Source organism: Rhyacophila brunnea, unplaced genomic scaffold, assembly GCF_057557595.1.
Source record: "Rhyacophila brunnea isolate RB1 unplaced genomic scaffold, BYU_Rbru_1.0 scaffold_21, whole genome shotgun sequence".
NCBI lineage: Eukaryota > Metazoa > Arthropoda > Insecta > Trichoptera > Rhyacophilidae > Rhyacophila > Rhyacophila brunnea.
In genome coordinates, this window is record NW_028232871.1 from 21,682,903 (window position 1) to 21,699,639 (window position 16,737).

At 34.0% G+C, this 16,737-nt stretch overlaps 1 protein-coding gene across 1 annotated transcript; it reads left to right on the plus strand.

The window, feature by feature from the left end:
* The first annotated feature begins 2,332 nt into the window (after positions 1-2,332).
* Positions 2,333-10,359, plus strand: LOC147070833 (uncharacterized). The gene is made up of 3 exons (XM_085948971.1): positions 2,333-2,440; positions 5,103-5,381; positions 8,167-10,359. Exons 2-3 carry the CDS (start codon positions 5,111-5,113, stop codon positions 9,075-9,077), a joined length of 1,182 nt encoding a protein of 393 aa, XP_085805097.1. The 5' UTR covers positions 2,333-2,440; positions 5,103-5,110; the 3' UTR covers positions 9,078-10,359.
* Positions 10,360-16,737: the final 6,378 nt, after the last annotated feature.

Below are 16,737 nucleotides of genomic sequence, written 5' to 3' on the forward strand. Positions count from 1 at the left end.
ATGCGCTTACCTAAGTGCTCGGCCGTAGTGATTTGGCAGGCGTGGCGCGGCGGCGTCTTGCGAAACTCAAACGTATAACCGTGTGTATTATGCCCCAAAAAAGACACTGTCTACGAACATTTTACACACGGTTATACGTTTGAGTTTCGCAAGACGCCGCCGCGCCGCGCCCGCCAAATGACTACCACCGAGCACTAATACTAGCACATACGTGTAAACAGTTATTATCGTGATATTTTAAAATACACACTATTGGTGCCAGTAAATCCATGCACCTGTTAAATGGCGCTATCAGTATTATCAAATCAGTGGGTTTCTCCAATATGGGATAATAATAATATTATGTAGACATCCAATTATTATTCACCATCACCACCATCAGCCTGAATCTATCCACTGCTGGATGAAGGCCTCTTCAAGCTGCTTCCACTTCTCTCGGTCCTGTGAATTGCGTTGCCACATATTTCCGCAGAACTTTATCATTTCATCGATCCAGCGGCCTCTAGGTCTACCTTGCGGACGTTTTGTACTTCTTGGATACCACTAGATGACTAGATTTGTCCAACGATTGTCTCTTCTTCGAGCTATGTGTCCAGCCCGTCTCCATTTAAGGCTTTTAATAAACTATATTACATCGCAAACCTTTGTCTGCTTCCTTATACACTCATTCATCTTTTTGTCCTTTCGCGTTATGCCCAGCATGCACCTCTCTATATCACGTTGTGCTACAATTATTATTATAGTTGACATAATATTTTTATCTATTGCATATTTTGTTTTTGTATTAGATAGGTACACGAAAATTAAGGAACACATTACGTAAAATAGCTTGATTGCAAACTATAGAAATAGGTAATAATCTGGTAAATTATTGACTTATTCGGTTAATTAACCGCCAATTTTAAATAATGGAATTTATTTAATAGTAAAGTGTTATCCAATCAAGAACCTTCATTACAAAATTTGCGCGAAAACACAACCGTTGTGCAACAGGCGTCTAACAAGTAAAATAAGCTGCATCTTCTTTCTTTATACAATCAAGTTTTATATAATAAAGCGAGATGCACAGCTTATGTCGTATTTACTTCATTTACGCTACTGCCAGCTGACACGGTTTCAGGGCTGCCATATAATAAATTTTCCCAACTTGTTGATATCTTTGTATAATAAATAATATATATATTTTGTATGCCTAGTTCAGAACAAGATACATATTATTATGATTTTATGTATTCCACCGGAATAAAAACATTGTTCACGTCTTACTGAATAAAATGTTTTTGATCTGACTACCAGTCATTAACGGTAAATTTCACGCCAATAACAGACCTTTAAATTATTTATTTTACAATAATACATGCATTATCTAGGAATATTAGGTATAAAATAGTTTATACATATAAATTATGCTAACATGAAAACGTTTTTTACATAATTAAATTTAATATAATGACTAAATAATAACGATGCGGATTATAAAATACATTCACGCATCATGACAATATGGCGTGTGACTAGGTACATTATTATCGACAGAAATATTAATTTTCAAACACTGTTGTCGGTAACATTTTGAAAATAATATTAACAACATCGTTCGACACTATCATGTAAGTCTAGATCTAGATCAATATTAATGTCATTGGTCTAGATGCATCAGTTCGGAGAACATTGAATAATGTAGGTATACCTACAAACTATTTGAAAATTGTTTCCGAACATTTAATATAATCAATTCAAATACAATTTTTCATGTAAGTATTTTTGTTTTCCTGAATGGAAAATACTGTTCTTAAAAAGTTATTGATGTGGACTAGTCTTACTTACCATTGAAACTGTTCGAAAGTTGTTTCGTAGTATTTTTGCCGGATATTTACATACCTACGTACAGTATATTATTTTTTATGTGCTGATACAATTAATAATGACCTTGTATTTTTGTTTTCCGACGCAGCTGATGGAAAACATTGTACCTATACTATAAACGAAAATATTTTCAAACAGTTTTTAGGTAGGTATACCTACATACATTCATAATAATCTTAATATCTTTCCGTTTTTAAATAAATGTAAGCTCTCAATATTGAAGTTCGAATATGTTTGATTCGTAAACATAACTTTTTTTCTTTAATACATAGCACGATATAATATTATAATATTGAAATCTCACATGAAACATTTTTCTTTTTAATACAACGTTTTTGCTATATATTTCAATATAATTATTATGCTTTTATTTTGATATGCAATTTGTGCATAGTAATTTGACGCATTAAAATAATGTTTATCTTGCACATTTTCGGAATTTCTTTGGAATCGACTGATCGACTGGCAACACTTCAAAACCGACATCGTCCGTTTTCAGCGTTTATGTGATTGTGATGTGAACGTCTTCCGACACGTATTTTATTAACTATTTTGCTGAAAATATTAGTGACAGGTACTTTTGAATGCTTTATTATTAAAGGTATTCATAATTTATTCGATTATATTCGCGAATATTGTGCAAATGAACGATTACACTCTAACGCAAAACCGGCCGTGGCCTAAACATGCCCACCTCAGCGCATTGGTGAAAATTGCAAAGCGAAACGTAAATGCCGATTCCCGCCAACCGGTGTCATTTAATTACTGCAATTTTAATTGATGTGGGTCCTGATTTTCAATTAAAAGCTGTCGGCTTATGAATTCATTTCTTGAATTGTATTGTTTATATTTTCTGATGCATTTTTTTTCACTCGCATTCTTTAGAATAACTTCGTAGGTTATGAAAAATGATAATATTTTTCGCGATTATACCGGCTAATATTTACATTGTAATTCCCGTGAATCAAAAATAATTTATTACTGATGTAACTGTATAAAAATAAATTGTTTTTGATTCTATTCAAGGTCGTAACGGGTGATCTATTTTTTATTCACTTTTTTGTTTGACGTTTTGCGTCTTTCTCTTCGCCTAACAGTAATCGTTTGAAACCGGATTCATGAAGTATTTTTTTCAGAATTTAGTTCAGATAAACCGTCCCGTTGATAATGGTGTAGCATGAATATTTAAGATACAGTTCATCCCAACCTATGCCATAAAATGGCGCAATATTTCATTGCTCGAAATACATGTTAAAAGTACTTTCCTTGTGGTGGGTGGTATATGCTCCACCTGGAGCGGAAATGGTGATTTTAGAAAAAAAACTTCGTAAAGATACAGTACCTACAAATCATCAAAAAATACTTAATTAAACAGTTCGTAATTCACATGTTTTAGCTACACCAATTTATGCTTGCTTTTACCTCCACCACGTAACAAACGGTAGGCGCCCTTCATTGTTCTGAAAGTGTCCAAGGAGCAACTTCCCAAGACATTGATTGGTGTGTACTAGAGTGCATGATTCCTATTTTGATTCTCCGACTTGCTTATGTGGCGTATTGCAGTATGCAAATCATATCTTCTGAGAGTTTCCACAAATGCTAGTTGAAAGGGTAAAGCTTCTCAAACCGGTCCGACCCTCAGTTGGACCAGTCGACCTTTGCGATTTTATAACTATGAGGGGAAATTTCTCAGCTTCAGGAAGTTAGTGGCTTTTTACGACAATTGAGAAAGTCTTTTCTCATCGAGGATTGACCGTAATTTATTATACCAATTTATACAATGTTCCTTCTTAATTCTCTTGAATTAAAAATTGTTATTATATAATTTTTTTTTATGAAAACCAACGACAATGATTTTTATATAAACACTTGTGCTCCAGTGTCTTAACCTACACTCACAACCTACTGCATAAACAAATGAAAATGTGTAGTGGTCTTTGCGTCATACGTTTTCATTTGTTTCTGGGCAGTAGATTGTGTTATGTTTTTGATCTCAATTAGAAGATGGCAATGGATATATTCCGGCGACCACCATTGCCTCAGTTGGTTCTGCCATATCTCGAATTGAATTGTGTTTATTTGGTAATGAAATATATTTTTGGTAGATTACGGTTATACCGGACACAGTCGGGTGAAAACGAGAAGCAGCGGGATGTAGCCCTCAACTAAACAAGAACGCCTACAATATGCGTGCTAGTAATCGGCAACCTTTTCTTATGTGTATTCTGTGACTTTTACTAATAGGAATTCTTACTATATTATTTGTTAGATTATTATACACTTAGAGCAATGATAGAACCTTACTGTTTTATAAGGGTAAACCTCGTTCATTGCGACCCTGGTGAGTGTGAATTCGTTATATCACGATCGATTTTTGAAGTTATACTTCTTTTGGCGCGTTTGGGAAATCAGATCAGCGTGTAATTTTGGCGTGTGACATGTAACACAGAATTTATTTTTTCACACGAAAAAAACGCACTTCATTGGATTCGAACCAACGATTGTTCGGTTATCGGCCGAACGCACTACCTCTACGCCACTGCAATCGTGACGATTATACAGTTAATCAAACAATTAATTAAATGTCAGAGTGACAGTTGGTACTTTAAAAATAAAAACAACGAGAAACCATTATAATATAATTTAGTAATATAAGTTAAAGTGTATAGAAATAAACCAACAGCGTTCCAATAAGCGGTCCTTTTTCTTGAGTGTGTAATTTAACAAGATAATTAAGAGCTAGTCAAAGAATCTAGTTCATCACAAGTTTTATTACGCCATAGGAGTATAACTTCTAACGCGCGTACATAAGTACACACACCGATTTTTTTTTGATAATATATTTTTGTTCTGCACTTTTGATATGTGCCATGTGGCAGGAATCATCATAATGAGTGGAATCATGTGATTGAGGTTCTCAAGTTTCAGCAGGGTTAACTGAATTTTAAAAACTAACCAGCACCATCTGCAATTTGTATTCTTAGTTGAAAACAAATACGTTTGGCTGATAAAGTTTATTGTGTACTATTTATGTCAGATCTTAACAATCTACCTCCACCCTTTGCCACAGGTATGTGTATCACCGCAGTAAAAAAAGATTTATTAATGGTTGTACAATTATTATCCACTCTCTAAACTAAACATTTATTAATGAAAAAAGTATTGATTTTTCTGTACCTATCGAGAAAGATACATAGTTTTTAACAGAATTTATTAATGCTGATGGATATTTCCAGCCGATGCCATGACAGAAAGCGAGGAGGGTCCTGTGCCGGGTCGCGCTCTCCGCCGCTCGGCCCTCGCGGAGATTCCCGTCCGCCTGGAGCAAATGCGGGTGTCGCCGCCTCCCCATAATGCGCACACTAACCTGCTCAACCACTTCGACAACAATGCCAACACGCCGAGGCGCGCGTTCGCTCCCAACGTGCCTAGGACTGACAACACGCCGGCCGGGGTGTCATCCGCCCTTCTCAGCCCCACTCCTTCACCTGACGAACTGATAATTCAGCAAAGAGGTAATTGTTATTCTATTTCATTCTCCTTTTCCGTATTTATGTATGATCCCAATATTGAAGCTTGATTTGATATAAATAAAAAGGATTTCAAGTAATACACATTTATATTTTTTATAAAAATCGATGTTTTTTAAAATATATATAAAAAATATTAAAACTATGAATTAGTCAAAAATCGCTTAGGTGATGCTTAGAAAACTTAATAAACTAAATTTTAATAATACATATGAACATAAAATATATGTAATATTAGGGTGCGATCCGATTCAACAAATTCACATTTTATTACATTTTTTACAATTGTAAGTTTATCTTTGACTTAAAATAAAAAATATTTTTCTTTTTAATGTTTTTAAATACATATTTATTAATTAATATAGTTGAAATTGTAAATTACCAAAAAAAATCTCAAATTGCAAGCTTCGTATTTTTCCGCTAGATGCCTCTTTAAAAAAGGCTCAGTGAAGACTTCGCCTTAAGTCCCGTAAGTATGACTGACAGCCTATATACCAGGGGAAGGCAAACTGTGGCCCGCCGGGTATTTTTTTGAGGCCCGCCATCATTAATTGTACTTCTGATTACGAATAACATTTTTTATATATTTTTTAAAAAATATTGACAATATATTAAAATTTGAAGAATTTGTTGTTTCGTTAATGTATTATCTCAGTACGTCTTCCTTGCGTCTCGTTTCACACTATGTAACCACTATTTTCTATGTTGAACATCGTGACACATTTAAATACTTTTAACTCTGCGTTGCAAGGAAAAAAAATATATGCCCACGATATGGTGAAGAGTTTGAATGGATTTCAATTAAAACTCAAGTTGTTCCTTCGACAAATATCGAATAAGAACGTGGACCACTTTCCAACTTTGAAGTTGCTGAATATACCAGAATATAAATTTGAAGAATATGGTAAAATTATTAAAGCTCTGAATGACGATTTTTTACAAAGATTTGGTGACTTCCGAAAAATTGAGACAAGTTTAGCAACAGTACGCGATCCATTTTCAATAGATATTGATAGTGTAGTGACAGAGCTACTACAACTTGAGATTATTGGTCTGCAGTGTGACACTGATTTAAGAGAATTGCATCGTCGTGAAGATATATCCAAATTTTACAATGCCCTTAATTCAGACAAATTCGAACAACTTAAAGATTATGCAAGAAAAATGTTCTTTCTTCTTGGATCAACCTATATATGTGAACAAACATTTTCGATCATGAACCTCAATAAAAATTCTTTACGATCAAATATCTCCGATGCCCATTTACAAGCAGTTTTGAAAATATCAACCACAAAATCAACACCTGAATTTGAAAAAATGTACAACACTTTCATTCTTCTCATTAATTTTTTTGTAATGTTTATTTTTCGTGATAATAAATAGTGTATATCTAAAAATGGTATTTTACTTGCGGCCCGCCGCTCATTTTGAATTCTTGAATTTGGCCCTCCATCCAAAAAGTTTGCCCGCCCCTGCTATATACCTACGAACAGTACCTACCTATATACCTACGACCTATAATCCCCATAGCCTACGTCATTCCAAAGATCATTCTTCGACATTGGTCCATAGAAACGAAAAAATTCAGTTACAAATTATTATAAATATTAGAGGAAATCTAGATTATTGCAACTTCTTTTGTTGGCGAAGGGGAAAATTATCACATTTAAAACACTGTAATTGGTGTTTTTAGTTAAACATTCACATAGAATTAATACATGGTTATAACAGATCTTTCAATGCACCAACATACAGAAGATTAAACATGGTAACACTTTTCTGTTATTTTTATTTGTCGAAATTAATACGGAAGCAATTCCATACACAAGGCGGTTTCTACCATAATTGGTAATTCGCGTAACATGGCAAAAATTTCAGTTGATACGCGTGTCGTGTGAGGTACGTCTCTTATTTGCGAAGTTCAGTCAAATCAATGTTGCCATCTTTTCAAAGTGGAATTATAGTACAGAGCCTCCAAAATTATAGTATTAGGGGAAAAAATATAGTACGCGTTGTCATCTGTTGAAAATGTATAGGTTTTTTGTTTCTCAGAAAAAAAATAACGGAGAATTTTAGAAACTCCGAGACCCCTTTTTATTTAGGTACCTCTTCCAACCAAAAATGCTTACCGAAGAATTCAAGAAATTTCATTTTTCGAGAATTTTTTTCCATGTTCACCAAATCTTCTTATATTGCGAAATTATAGTACTTTGCAACAATTTATTTAACGGATATGTTGAAATTTTAGTACTTTTTACATGTCTTTTCCGATATTCAAAATTATAGTATTTTGGGCGTACTATACCGGTTTATATCATACATGGTATGCGGACCAAAATTATAGTACAAATACTATAATTATAGTACGGTTGGCTATACCGAGTCAAATTCAAACAAAAATTGAACATATCAACATAACGTACAATTTTATTAGTCATGTCATTGCAGTATATATTAAAAAAGTATATGTTACTACTCGCACACTAGATATTTGACAGCTCGTGGAAAACTATAATTAGAGGCGGCGACCGTGACCTGTCTATTATTTTTCAAAATAGTCACAACTCAATTTTCAATATATAGTTGACGTACTCTATCTCACTCTAAAAGTTAACACAGCCAAGAGAGGGGGTGTTGATAGCATTTTTGACAGTTAACTTCATGTGATAATTAACTGCCTGAATACATAAAGTGATATGTTAGAAAAGTCTCGCCGATTATAGTTCAAACTCTATGATATAATAAATTAATTGATGTCATATTCTTACAGGACGTAGGCGTTTTCCTGTGACATGGTCGCCTGATATAGATTTTAAGAAAAATTCTATTTTCAATTCAACCAAATGCACACCCCCGAAAGTGAACCTGATGTCACCTACCAAGAACGGAGTCACTTTGCGATCGACACCGCGTAAACGACTCCTCATGAACGACATCGATAAGCCGAGCACCACACCCGAGAAGGTCGACTTCAACGATACAACGACACCACAGAAGCTGAGGAATCAAAGTCCGAGCAAATCGTCACCTGCTGTGAAAAGATTCAGGTTTGACAGGAAACTGCCTGTCGATAATGACAGCCCATTGGATGTAGTCCTGAAAGGCATGAGCAATGACCAGCTGATCGATATCATTAAAGGTATGGTCCAAAAACGACCTGAACTCGAACAAGAATTAAGAAACAACCTGCCGGTGCCTGACCTGAAACCGCTTGAAGAAAAACTGGTCGATTTGAAACGGAATATTTACCGCAGTCTTCCTCCATCAAGGCTCACATCCAAAACGGATTCGCCGGCGTATTCGAGAGCCGCTACGCATGTAGTCGCATTTAAGAAGCATTTGGTCGATCAGGGAAGAAACTTGGTCGATTCGCAACACTGGCAGTCAGTTTTGGAGTACGCCCTATTGTCTTGGGCCCACGTTAAAGCGACGCCACTGTGGGATAACCATCCTCATAATTCTATCCGCAGGCAATGTTTTAAGTATTTGACGAGTCTGATAGTCTCTGCGTTGAAAAAAGGTCAATTTGATCATCAATGTCTGATAGACGCTCAGGAGAAGATAGAGCAAATGGTTGTCGACAGCGAAGATATTCAATCTTGCCTGAAGTTAGTTGACAGCCAGTTGAATTCTGGCTCACAGTATGTAGAAAAAACTCGCGTTCCTATGCGTAAACTATAATTGCTCAACGTGGCCTTAACATAATGAATAATTTTAATGTTGTGCCATTTCTAAATGAATGTTTGAAGGAGCCCGTTGATTATTTTTAATCCCAGTTTTCTTTTCATTTTCCATTCTCCGGGTTGTGAAGTAAAAGTGTAATAATGTTCGCAATTAACTGCCGTGCGAATGATAATTGCTTGGTAATGGAATAACAATTATTTGCAATGATTTTATTCTTAATCTCGACAGCAATATAAGAATAATATTGTTTATAGTACAAAGATGCTATTTATTTTTTGCTTCCATAATAACTGTACGGAACATAGTTATTATTTCTTTGATATAATTTAAGTAATCGTCACTTTGGTGGTGAACTAACCTAACCCACAATTATTTTGTAGATTTCTGAAATTGGTTTTTGAACACATGTTTTTTATATATAAATGAATATGAATTTTTTTTGAATGTAATTTTCGTATCCATTACGCTTGCACTAACAGATTTTTTTGTTTTTACGAGAAATGGGTGTCAGCCACTTGCTCAACCTATTAGGTCCATACTATGACGAATTGAAAAACAATATGTGTACTTGTCAGACCCAGGATTCGAACCTGGGACCCACGACGCTTAAGCCGCGCGGCCATCATGGGTACGTTTATAGATCTCTCCAGTGAACTCTGCTTTCCTTCTTGAATGTATTGAAAGACCCTCAGCATCTTTTACTTGGTCGAACCATCATGTAGGTATCTCTCTCTTAAGCGTCGACCCCAGCTTTTACAAATTATTGTTTTCCCTTCTGGCTATGTGACCAAAGAACTGCAGTGGGACACATTACAAACAGTCAGTCTTTCACGTTTTTGTTTCATCCATGGAAACCGTAGCATGCGCCTCCAATACAAATAAAAAACTTAAAGGCGTCAATCATAATATGTCATTTTTTCCCTTTATTTTCTCAACACTATAAGATGGATAGAGCTGTTACGAGTCTTGACTGTAGTACAATTTAATATGGCACTGATTTCCATATTTTGTTCAAGCATATCATTGGTCCCCGATGCGCATTCTTCGATTAACCTCTACAGAATTCGTATCAATATCATTTGTCAATGAAAATCATCACTTTGATGTCTTCACTACCATCCAATAATGTTATTTGTTCAAATAAAACTACAGCTACAGCTATATACTACGTACCCTATTGTCAAGGTCCAGTATACGGCAAACACAAGATATCACTATTACCCTTGGCCCATAGCAGTGTCCTACGTTTCCCACCATGTGACAAATAAAACCATATTTCAAAAATAATATTCTGTGGAGTAGGTCAGCTCACTACCAAGGCGATGTAATATTGCCTTCATACGTCGCCATCGAAATAGATGGATAATTAATTACAAAATTTAGTCCCGTTTTTAACGATTGACATAATGGTGCAGATGAATAATTGTTATATTATAATGTTTTCACATCAATTTTTGGCGTAAAGTTGTATGTAATAAATAATAATATTTCACGTAGTTTATAAGAGACATTAGTAATGAAATTGATCCTAATAAAGTGTGTAATTTTATTTGCATCAGAATAATGGCATATACATACAATTTTAATATTTTTATAATATAATATAGATATTAATTTGGCGGGAGATTGGCATGAATTTTTATAATTTCTCAATTCTAAATTTAAGTTATAATAAGGCAAGATTCCTATGCTAATTATGTAACCTATACTATATGCATTTATTTCAAACTATCTTTGAATAATAATGTGGCAGGTATGAACTCATTATATACATAATATATATCTATAAATTTTTGATGGAAAGATTTTATTATACTATACTATTTGAATAACTAAACATACTTCATTTCATTTTGTGAATATGTCGTCCAGATGAAGAAATCGTCACTGTTCTGGCAGAAGACACTAATTCGAAAAAATGACATATTGAGTTAGTTATACCAAAATGTTCCTTATTTCAAACTTTACCGTCTGGAAACCTTCTTAATACATAAACAGTCTTTATTTTAAAGTCATCGTTTTTACGATTACTTAATAAACTCACATGATAGACCATTTCAAACGTTTTAACAACTCGCGAGTGGAGAACTACAAGGTTCTGAGTGTTTGTCCTTGGAGAAACAAAAGTGACAATGAGGCAGCTTAGAATACTACTTCATTGTTGGGTTTGTTTTTTCAAGGACGAACACTTAGAACCTTGTAGTATTCGGCTCGCGAACTTCAAAGTCAAATTACTCAAAACTAGTATTCTCCAGTTAGTGTGTTCTGCCAGAACAGAGACGAAATGTTTGACAGTTGAAATTTACAATGGCGCGTGGTGACTTGTTTATAGGGGTGCTGTTAAATAATACAAGTGCTACATATTATTATATGGGTGGCCATATATGTATGTAGTATTAATGCTTACATCTATAGTACTTCATCGATTAATTCTGGTGATGCTCCGCATCTACAGCATCTATGGACCACACGCCACTGATTTTCATGTTGATTGCAGACACTTTTGAACCGTTGGCGGAGTAGCCATGGTAGACTGTTGCCAAATTATTGTGGCAGTGCCGACTACTCATTTAGGTGTTGGTTAAATGACACTAACATCGTTGCAAAGTGATGGCCGTGGCCGCAATGCTAGGAGTATCTGTCCTTCCACTACTATACGACATTCTTTTACTTTCTTTGATAATTTAGATGATATCTGTTTCCATTTTTGATTTGTAGGAAAATCAAACCAAGAGATTAAGTTTAACTCGCATTTATTTTATCTGTAGAATTCACTGTGAATACATTGACAATTTAAAAATGATTATGAAGGCTTTCTGCATTAGTTACGTATAAAAAAACACACCAAAATCTAATACACCTCAATAAACAGGCTGCTGATTAACATAATAATGATACAATTAATCTAACGACATAGTAAAATTTATGATTTCGCATTCAAATATCATTTGTTTAATTGTGATATTATTGCTCAACTGCATCCACTCAAGCAATGTCTATTGTCATAGCATTATCGTATTGTATCGATTATAAGACACACCCAAAGATGATCATTTTGCTGAACATTCTTAAATCTGTGGCGGAGTCCGGCCATCAAAATTTCGATCGTTCAGGTCTTCTCTTATCCTCAGGGGAGGTGTACATAGTACACAATATGCCTTCCCAGTAACTCCTCCAACATTCAATGCACGTTACCGATCCAACGCAGTCTCTGTATTCTCAAAGCTTCATCTAATTGTGGATATCATCCTTTCTCAGTCCCTTACGTTGTTGCTTTGCAACAAAATATGGAGTAAAGGCTTGTTTATACGGACTTAGTACTATTCATTAGTACTCGTTACTCACACTAATGTGTAAACAGGCCAAATACTAATAAGCATTAGTAAAAATGACCAACCAACTCCGACTATCTTGGATTGTCACGACTGCAAAATTTTTGACAACGAAGCTGCCACTGATTGTAAGACATGCCATGAATTCAGAGACATAAAAATAGAAAAAAACTTACATCTTATAATCGATGCAATACGGTAGTTTTTGGAACTTAAAAACAACCACATAGTACAAAGAGGATCTCTTTGCTAATAGTTCGACGTAATATGAGCATCGATCGAGTGGCTGTAATATATATTCCACGATTTTGAAATATGCACTATTTTTACTATGTTTATAGTGATGAATTAGGTTTAGTCATTGTTTGTGTACTCGTACATATTGTCAAGATTCAACACACCCATGGTAATTTCAGGGGACAGAAAATACAAAGATGCGATTAAGGTTGCCCACCCATTAACACCGTCCTATTGCCCCTCTCTTCAGACATACCACACCGACTGGCTTCTACATTTCCTATGCCGGAAGAATAAACATACTTGTGGAAGGTCGAACGTTTCGTTCAGGATTTATTGTCGGTGGACAGCCTAGTCATTTCCATTTGGCCGCTTAATTTTTTTAAAGATGTATGTATAGACCTTAATCATACAATATAATTGTATGACCAGTGATATAGGTGTATTTTCATAAACTATCGAGATGTGCTTGTAATGATTGATTTATAAAAAAAAAACCTAACAACTTTGTAGTATTGGAGCGGTATATAAGGGCGAAGACACAGAACGCGTCAATGCAGGTCTTACTCGACTCCCAATTCACCAGATCAGAATCACAAATTGGATTTTTTTATCCAATTAGGGATTCTGATCTGGTGAATTGGGAGTCGAGTAAGACCTGCAACGATGTGCTGGAACTGCAGTTCCGTGTATCTTCACCCTAAGGCATCTATTTTCAAATCTGATAAGTCACATGTATGGTCAAAATGTAGCAAAAAATATATACATCCATATTCTACCTATCTAAAACCCACCAAAACCATATGATTTCTTTTTTTAAACTTAGTGACTTATTCAAAAGTTATTCAAATAAAATAAATGTATGCAATTTTATTTTGCTCATATTTATGACAGAAAAGAATGTATCGGTAAGTAAAGTTGGGCAGTGATCCAATTTGGAAATACAGTAGGATAAAATATGATAAAACCAATCACTAATCAGTTAAAAGCATACTTCAGTGAACGGCAAATAATTTTCATCAATAGGTGGAACGTAATTTCGCACTCGTTGCCAATCGGAGAGCGATAGTCGAGCTGTGAGCAGGTCAATTTGTTTTGTGATGGCATCAGAGGAATATATTCTTAAATCGTGTAAAGATGACTAAAAAACGTTACGCATTTACTCGAAAAAGAAAACATGTCAATCAATATATTATTATTATTACTAATATAACATTAAATGGATGTATGTTGAATTTTTAAGACAAAATTATGTTTTGTTCGTCACGTGTCGTTTGCACAATCTGCGCGTCGCGTAGTCACGATCTTTTTAGACCATGCCTCAGCTGAAGCCTTAAGCTCCACACACAAAACCATCGTTTACCACAAACATTTAATGGACTTATAGACTACTTACAATACGCAATATTTGCTGTGACACTTTCGTTTCTGTTTTTAGATGTTACCTCGATCGGTGCGTTGAATACTTTACTATGTACGCCAGAATTATTTTTTATTACTTATTGTTATTTTTATAATACCAACTACCCTTACTAGTATTTAGGATTCGTTTTATACTATTATTAGAATTGTGTGCCTTATTTAAGCGTGCCTTACTGTTAATAGGATTAAGGTGAGTTGTCAACTTTTAACTTGGGCACAAGTTAATTGAGCCTTCGGGTATTTTTGCGTTATTTTAAATTGATTTCATTATTGAATTTCACTTCAAAATTGTTACCAGAGGCCACGCTTTTGCGGCACTCATTAATTTTCAATGTCTAACCATCAATTTGATACCTTGAATACTTTCTTTGTGAACCGACAATCTGTCGAAAAGTATTTTTAAGGCTCAGTATAGGATGAATCTGATTAGGTAACATCATTGATAAAAAACAAAAGATCTTATTTGTTTAGAAGCCCATAATGCTTAAATGTTTTATTGAGAACTGTTTTAATGAACTATTATTGGATTTCTATAATTAAAATATGACATACAAAGGCAATTATTATAAATTATGTGGAATTTGCTTTATTTAAATATTAATTTGATGAATATAATATGTATTTGTTTAAATATTATCTGAAATATATTCTTAATAAATACATGTATTTTTTAGTATCCCTATCCAGTTATTTATATATTTAAAAATACATGCTAATTGAATACATAAATTTTAATTTAATTTCCATCAATGATTACTGTGGTCAAAATATATATTTCTATATGCAAGAGATAAATTATGGTTGGTCCAAAATTGGTAAAATGGAGTGATTACTATGCTGAAATAAATTTTTTCACGTTTTATTATATCTGAATTTATATGAATTTAAAAAAATGAACCAACAACATGTGTAATATGTACTCTTAATCCAACGAAAACAAATAAGTAGGAATGCAAAAGTGTGCATAATTTTATTGTTTCGCATAAAATATACCAATACTGTTATGGTTTGGTTTAGGCAAGATTTAATTGATTTTTAAAAACTAACCAATACCACCTGTAAATTGTAGTCTTAGTTCAATAAAAACAAATACGTATGACTAACAAAGTTTGATGTGCACTATTTATGGCGGATCTTAAGAGCCTACCTCCACCCTTCGCAATTGCTATCTGCACTGGCAGCTTCTCTAGTGAATTTAATATAAAAACAGCCTTTACTTGCTTGAAATTCCTTGTTAGAATCTTTTTTTAATAGAATCTTCCAATCTTCATGCAAACTATGAACTTTAGCTTGAATAATTGAAAAACTCAAGTGTCATCTTTTTGATGTTGATTATTAATCCATGATGAAAAAGGTCTATCCATTTCATCCAATCACTATGCCGTGTCTTTTGTTAACAATCTTTGAAGATATATTTCCACCGTTAAGTCATACGAACGGCCGATTGAAGCAAAAGATTTGCCGATTGCAGAACGCCTAATTATTTTTATCTTTGTCTTGATCGTATGAAGATTGTCCTGCTAGCCAATTTTTACTGGACACTTATAGGCCAGCTATTTTTGGAATAAAATAAATCCCTTAAAAAATATGAAATAGGAACAGAATGCTAAATATTTGTGAAAATTTACCAAATCAACATGTTTCTCGAGTTTGTCGTGAATATTTTCACACTAAAATGATAAATATTGTTTAGAAAATATACACAAACAGTTCATTCAGAATTTATGACGCTTACAAGAACCTGCGAGTTAACTCCTCTGTGGCACTGATCAGGTTAACCTGATTCTTCCTGAATTCTTTTTGTCGGTATTAACATAGTAGTTTCTATGTTTAGAAATTTATGCGGGCGAAATATTTTAGGGAGCGATTGCATGGAAGTAAACAATTTTTGAATTATCGACAAAAAAAATAATTTTAAGAAATATATGAAATAGCGAATTGTACAAAAGTGAAACGTATGAAAGTCGAGGCCCGCCTGTAGTTTGAATGCAATACGGTACGTTGTAGGAAATGATTATTATATTATCGTATTGAAAAAAATGGTAACATGTCAATTATTATTAGTATAAATGAAATAATATGCAATCTTCATTACCTGTGAATAGGTTACCAAATTGTATTTGAAGTATAATCAATAACTTATATTACGATTGATCGGAACCCTGACTATAGATGGCCTTATTTATTAAGTAGCAGTAACTCACAATATCTTTTATAACGATGATGAATGTTAAAATGTCCAGTGGTAAATAAATTTATGTCCAAAAGATTAAACTAAAAAAATATTTTAAAACTAGAAAGAATACAAAACAAAAAATATATCTTCGAATAATTAAAATAAAATCCTTTCACTAATAAATACTGGAGGAGTATGGAGAGTCAATCAATCAAAAGTTAATGGTGAATTGTATAATCTGTGTAAGGATTGGTGACCGAATAAATATAATGCTGCGTTTTAGATGGACGGGGACATCTTCTGCAAGGGATGAGCGACACCTACATTCTAAAGATGTAGACTTAAGATTCGCTAGAGCCACACCAGGGAGCTGTTACTGGTAGATGGCTATATGATTGCGTTGAAAATTGAGGAAGTCAGAGCTCGATTTGGGCCATCAACGAATAAAAACAAATACTTGATGTTTATAAAGCAAAAATCACTAATTATT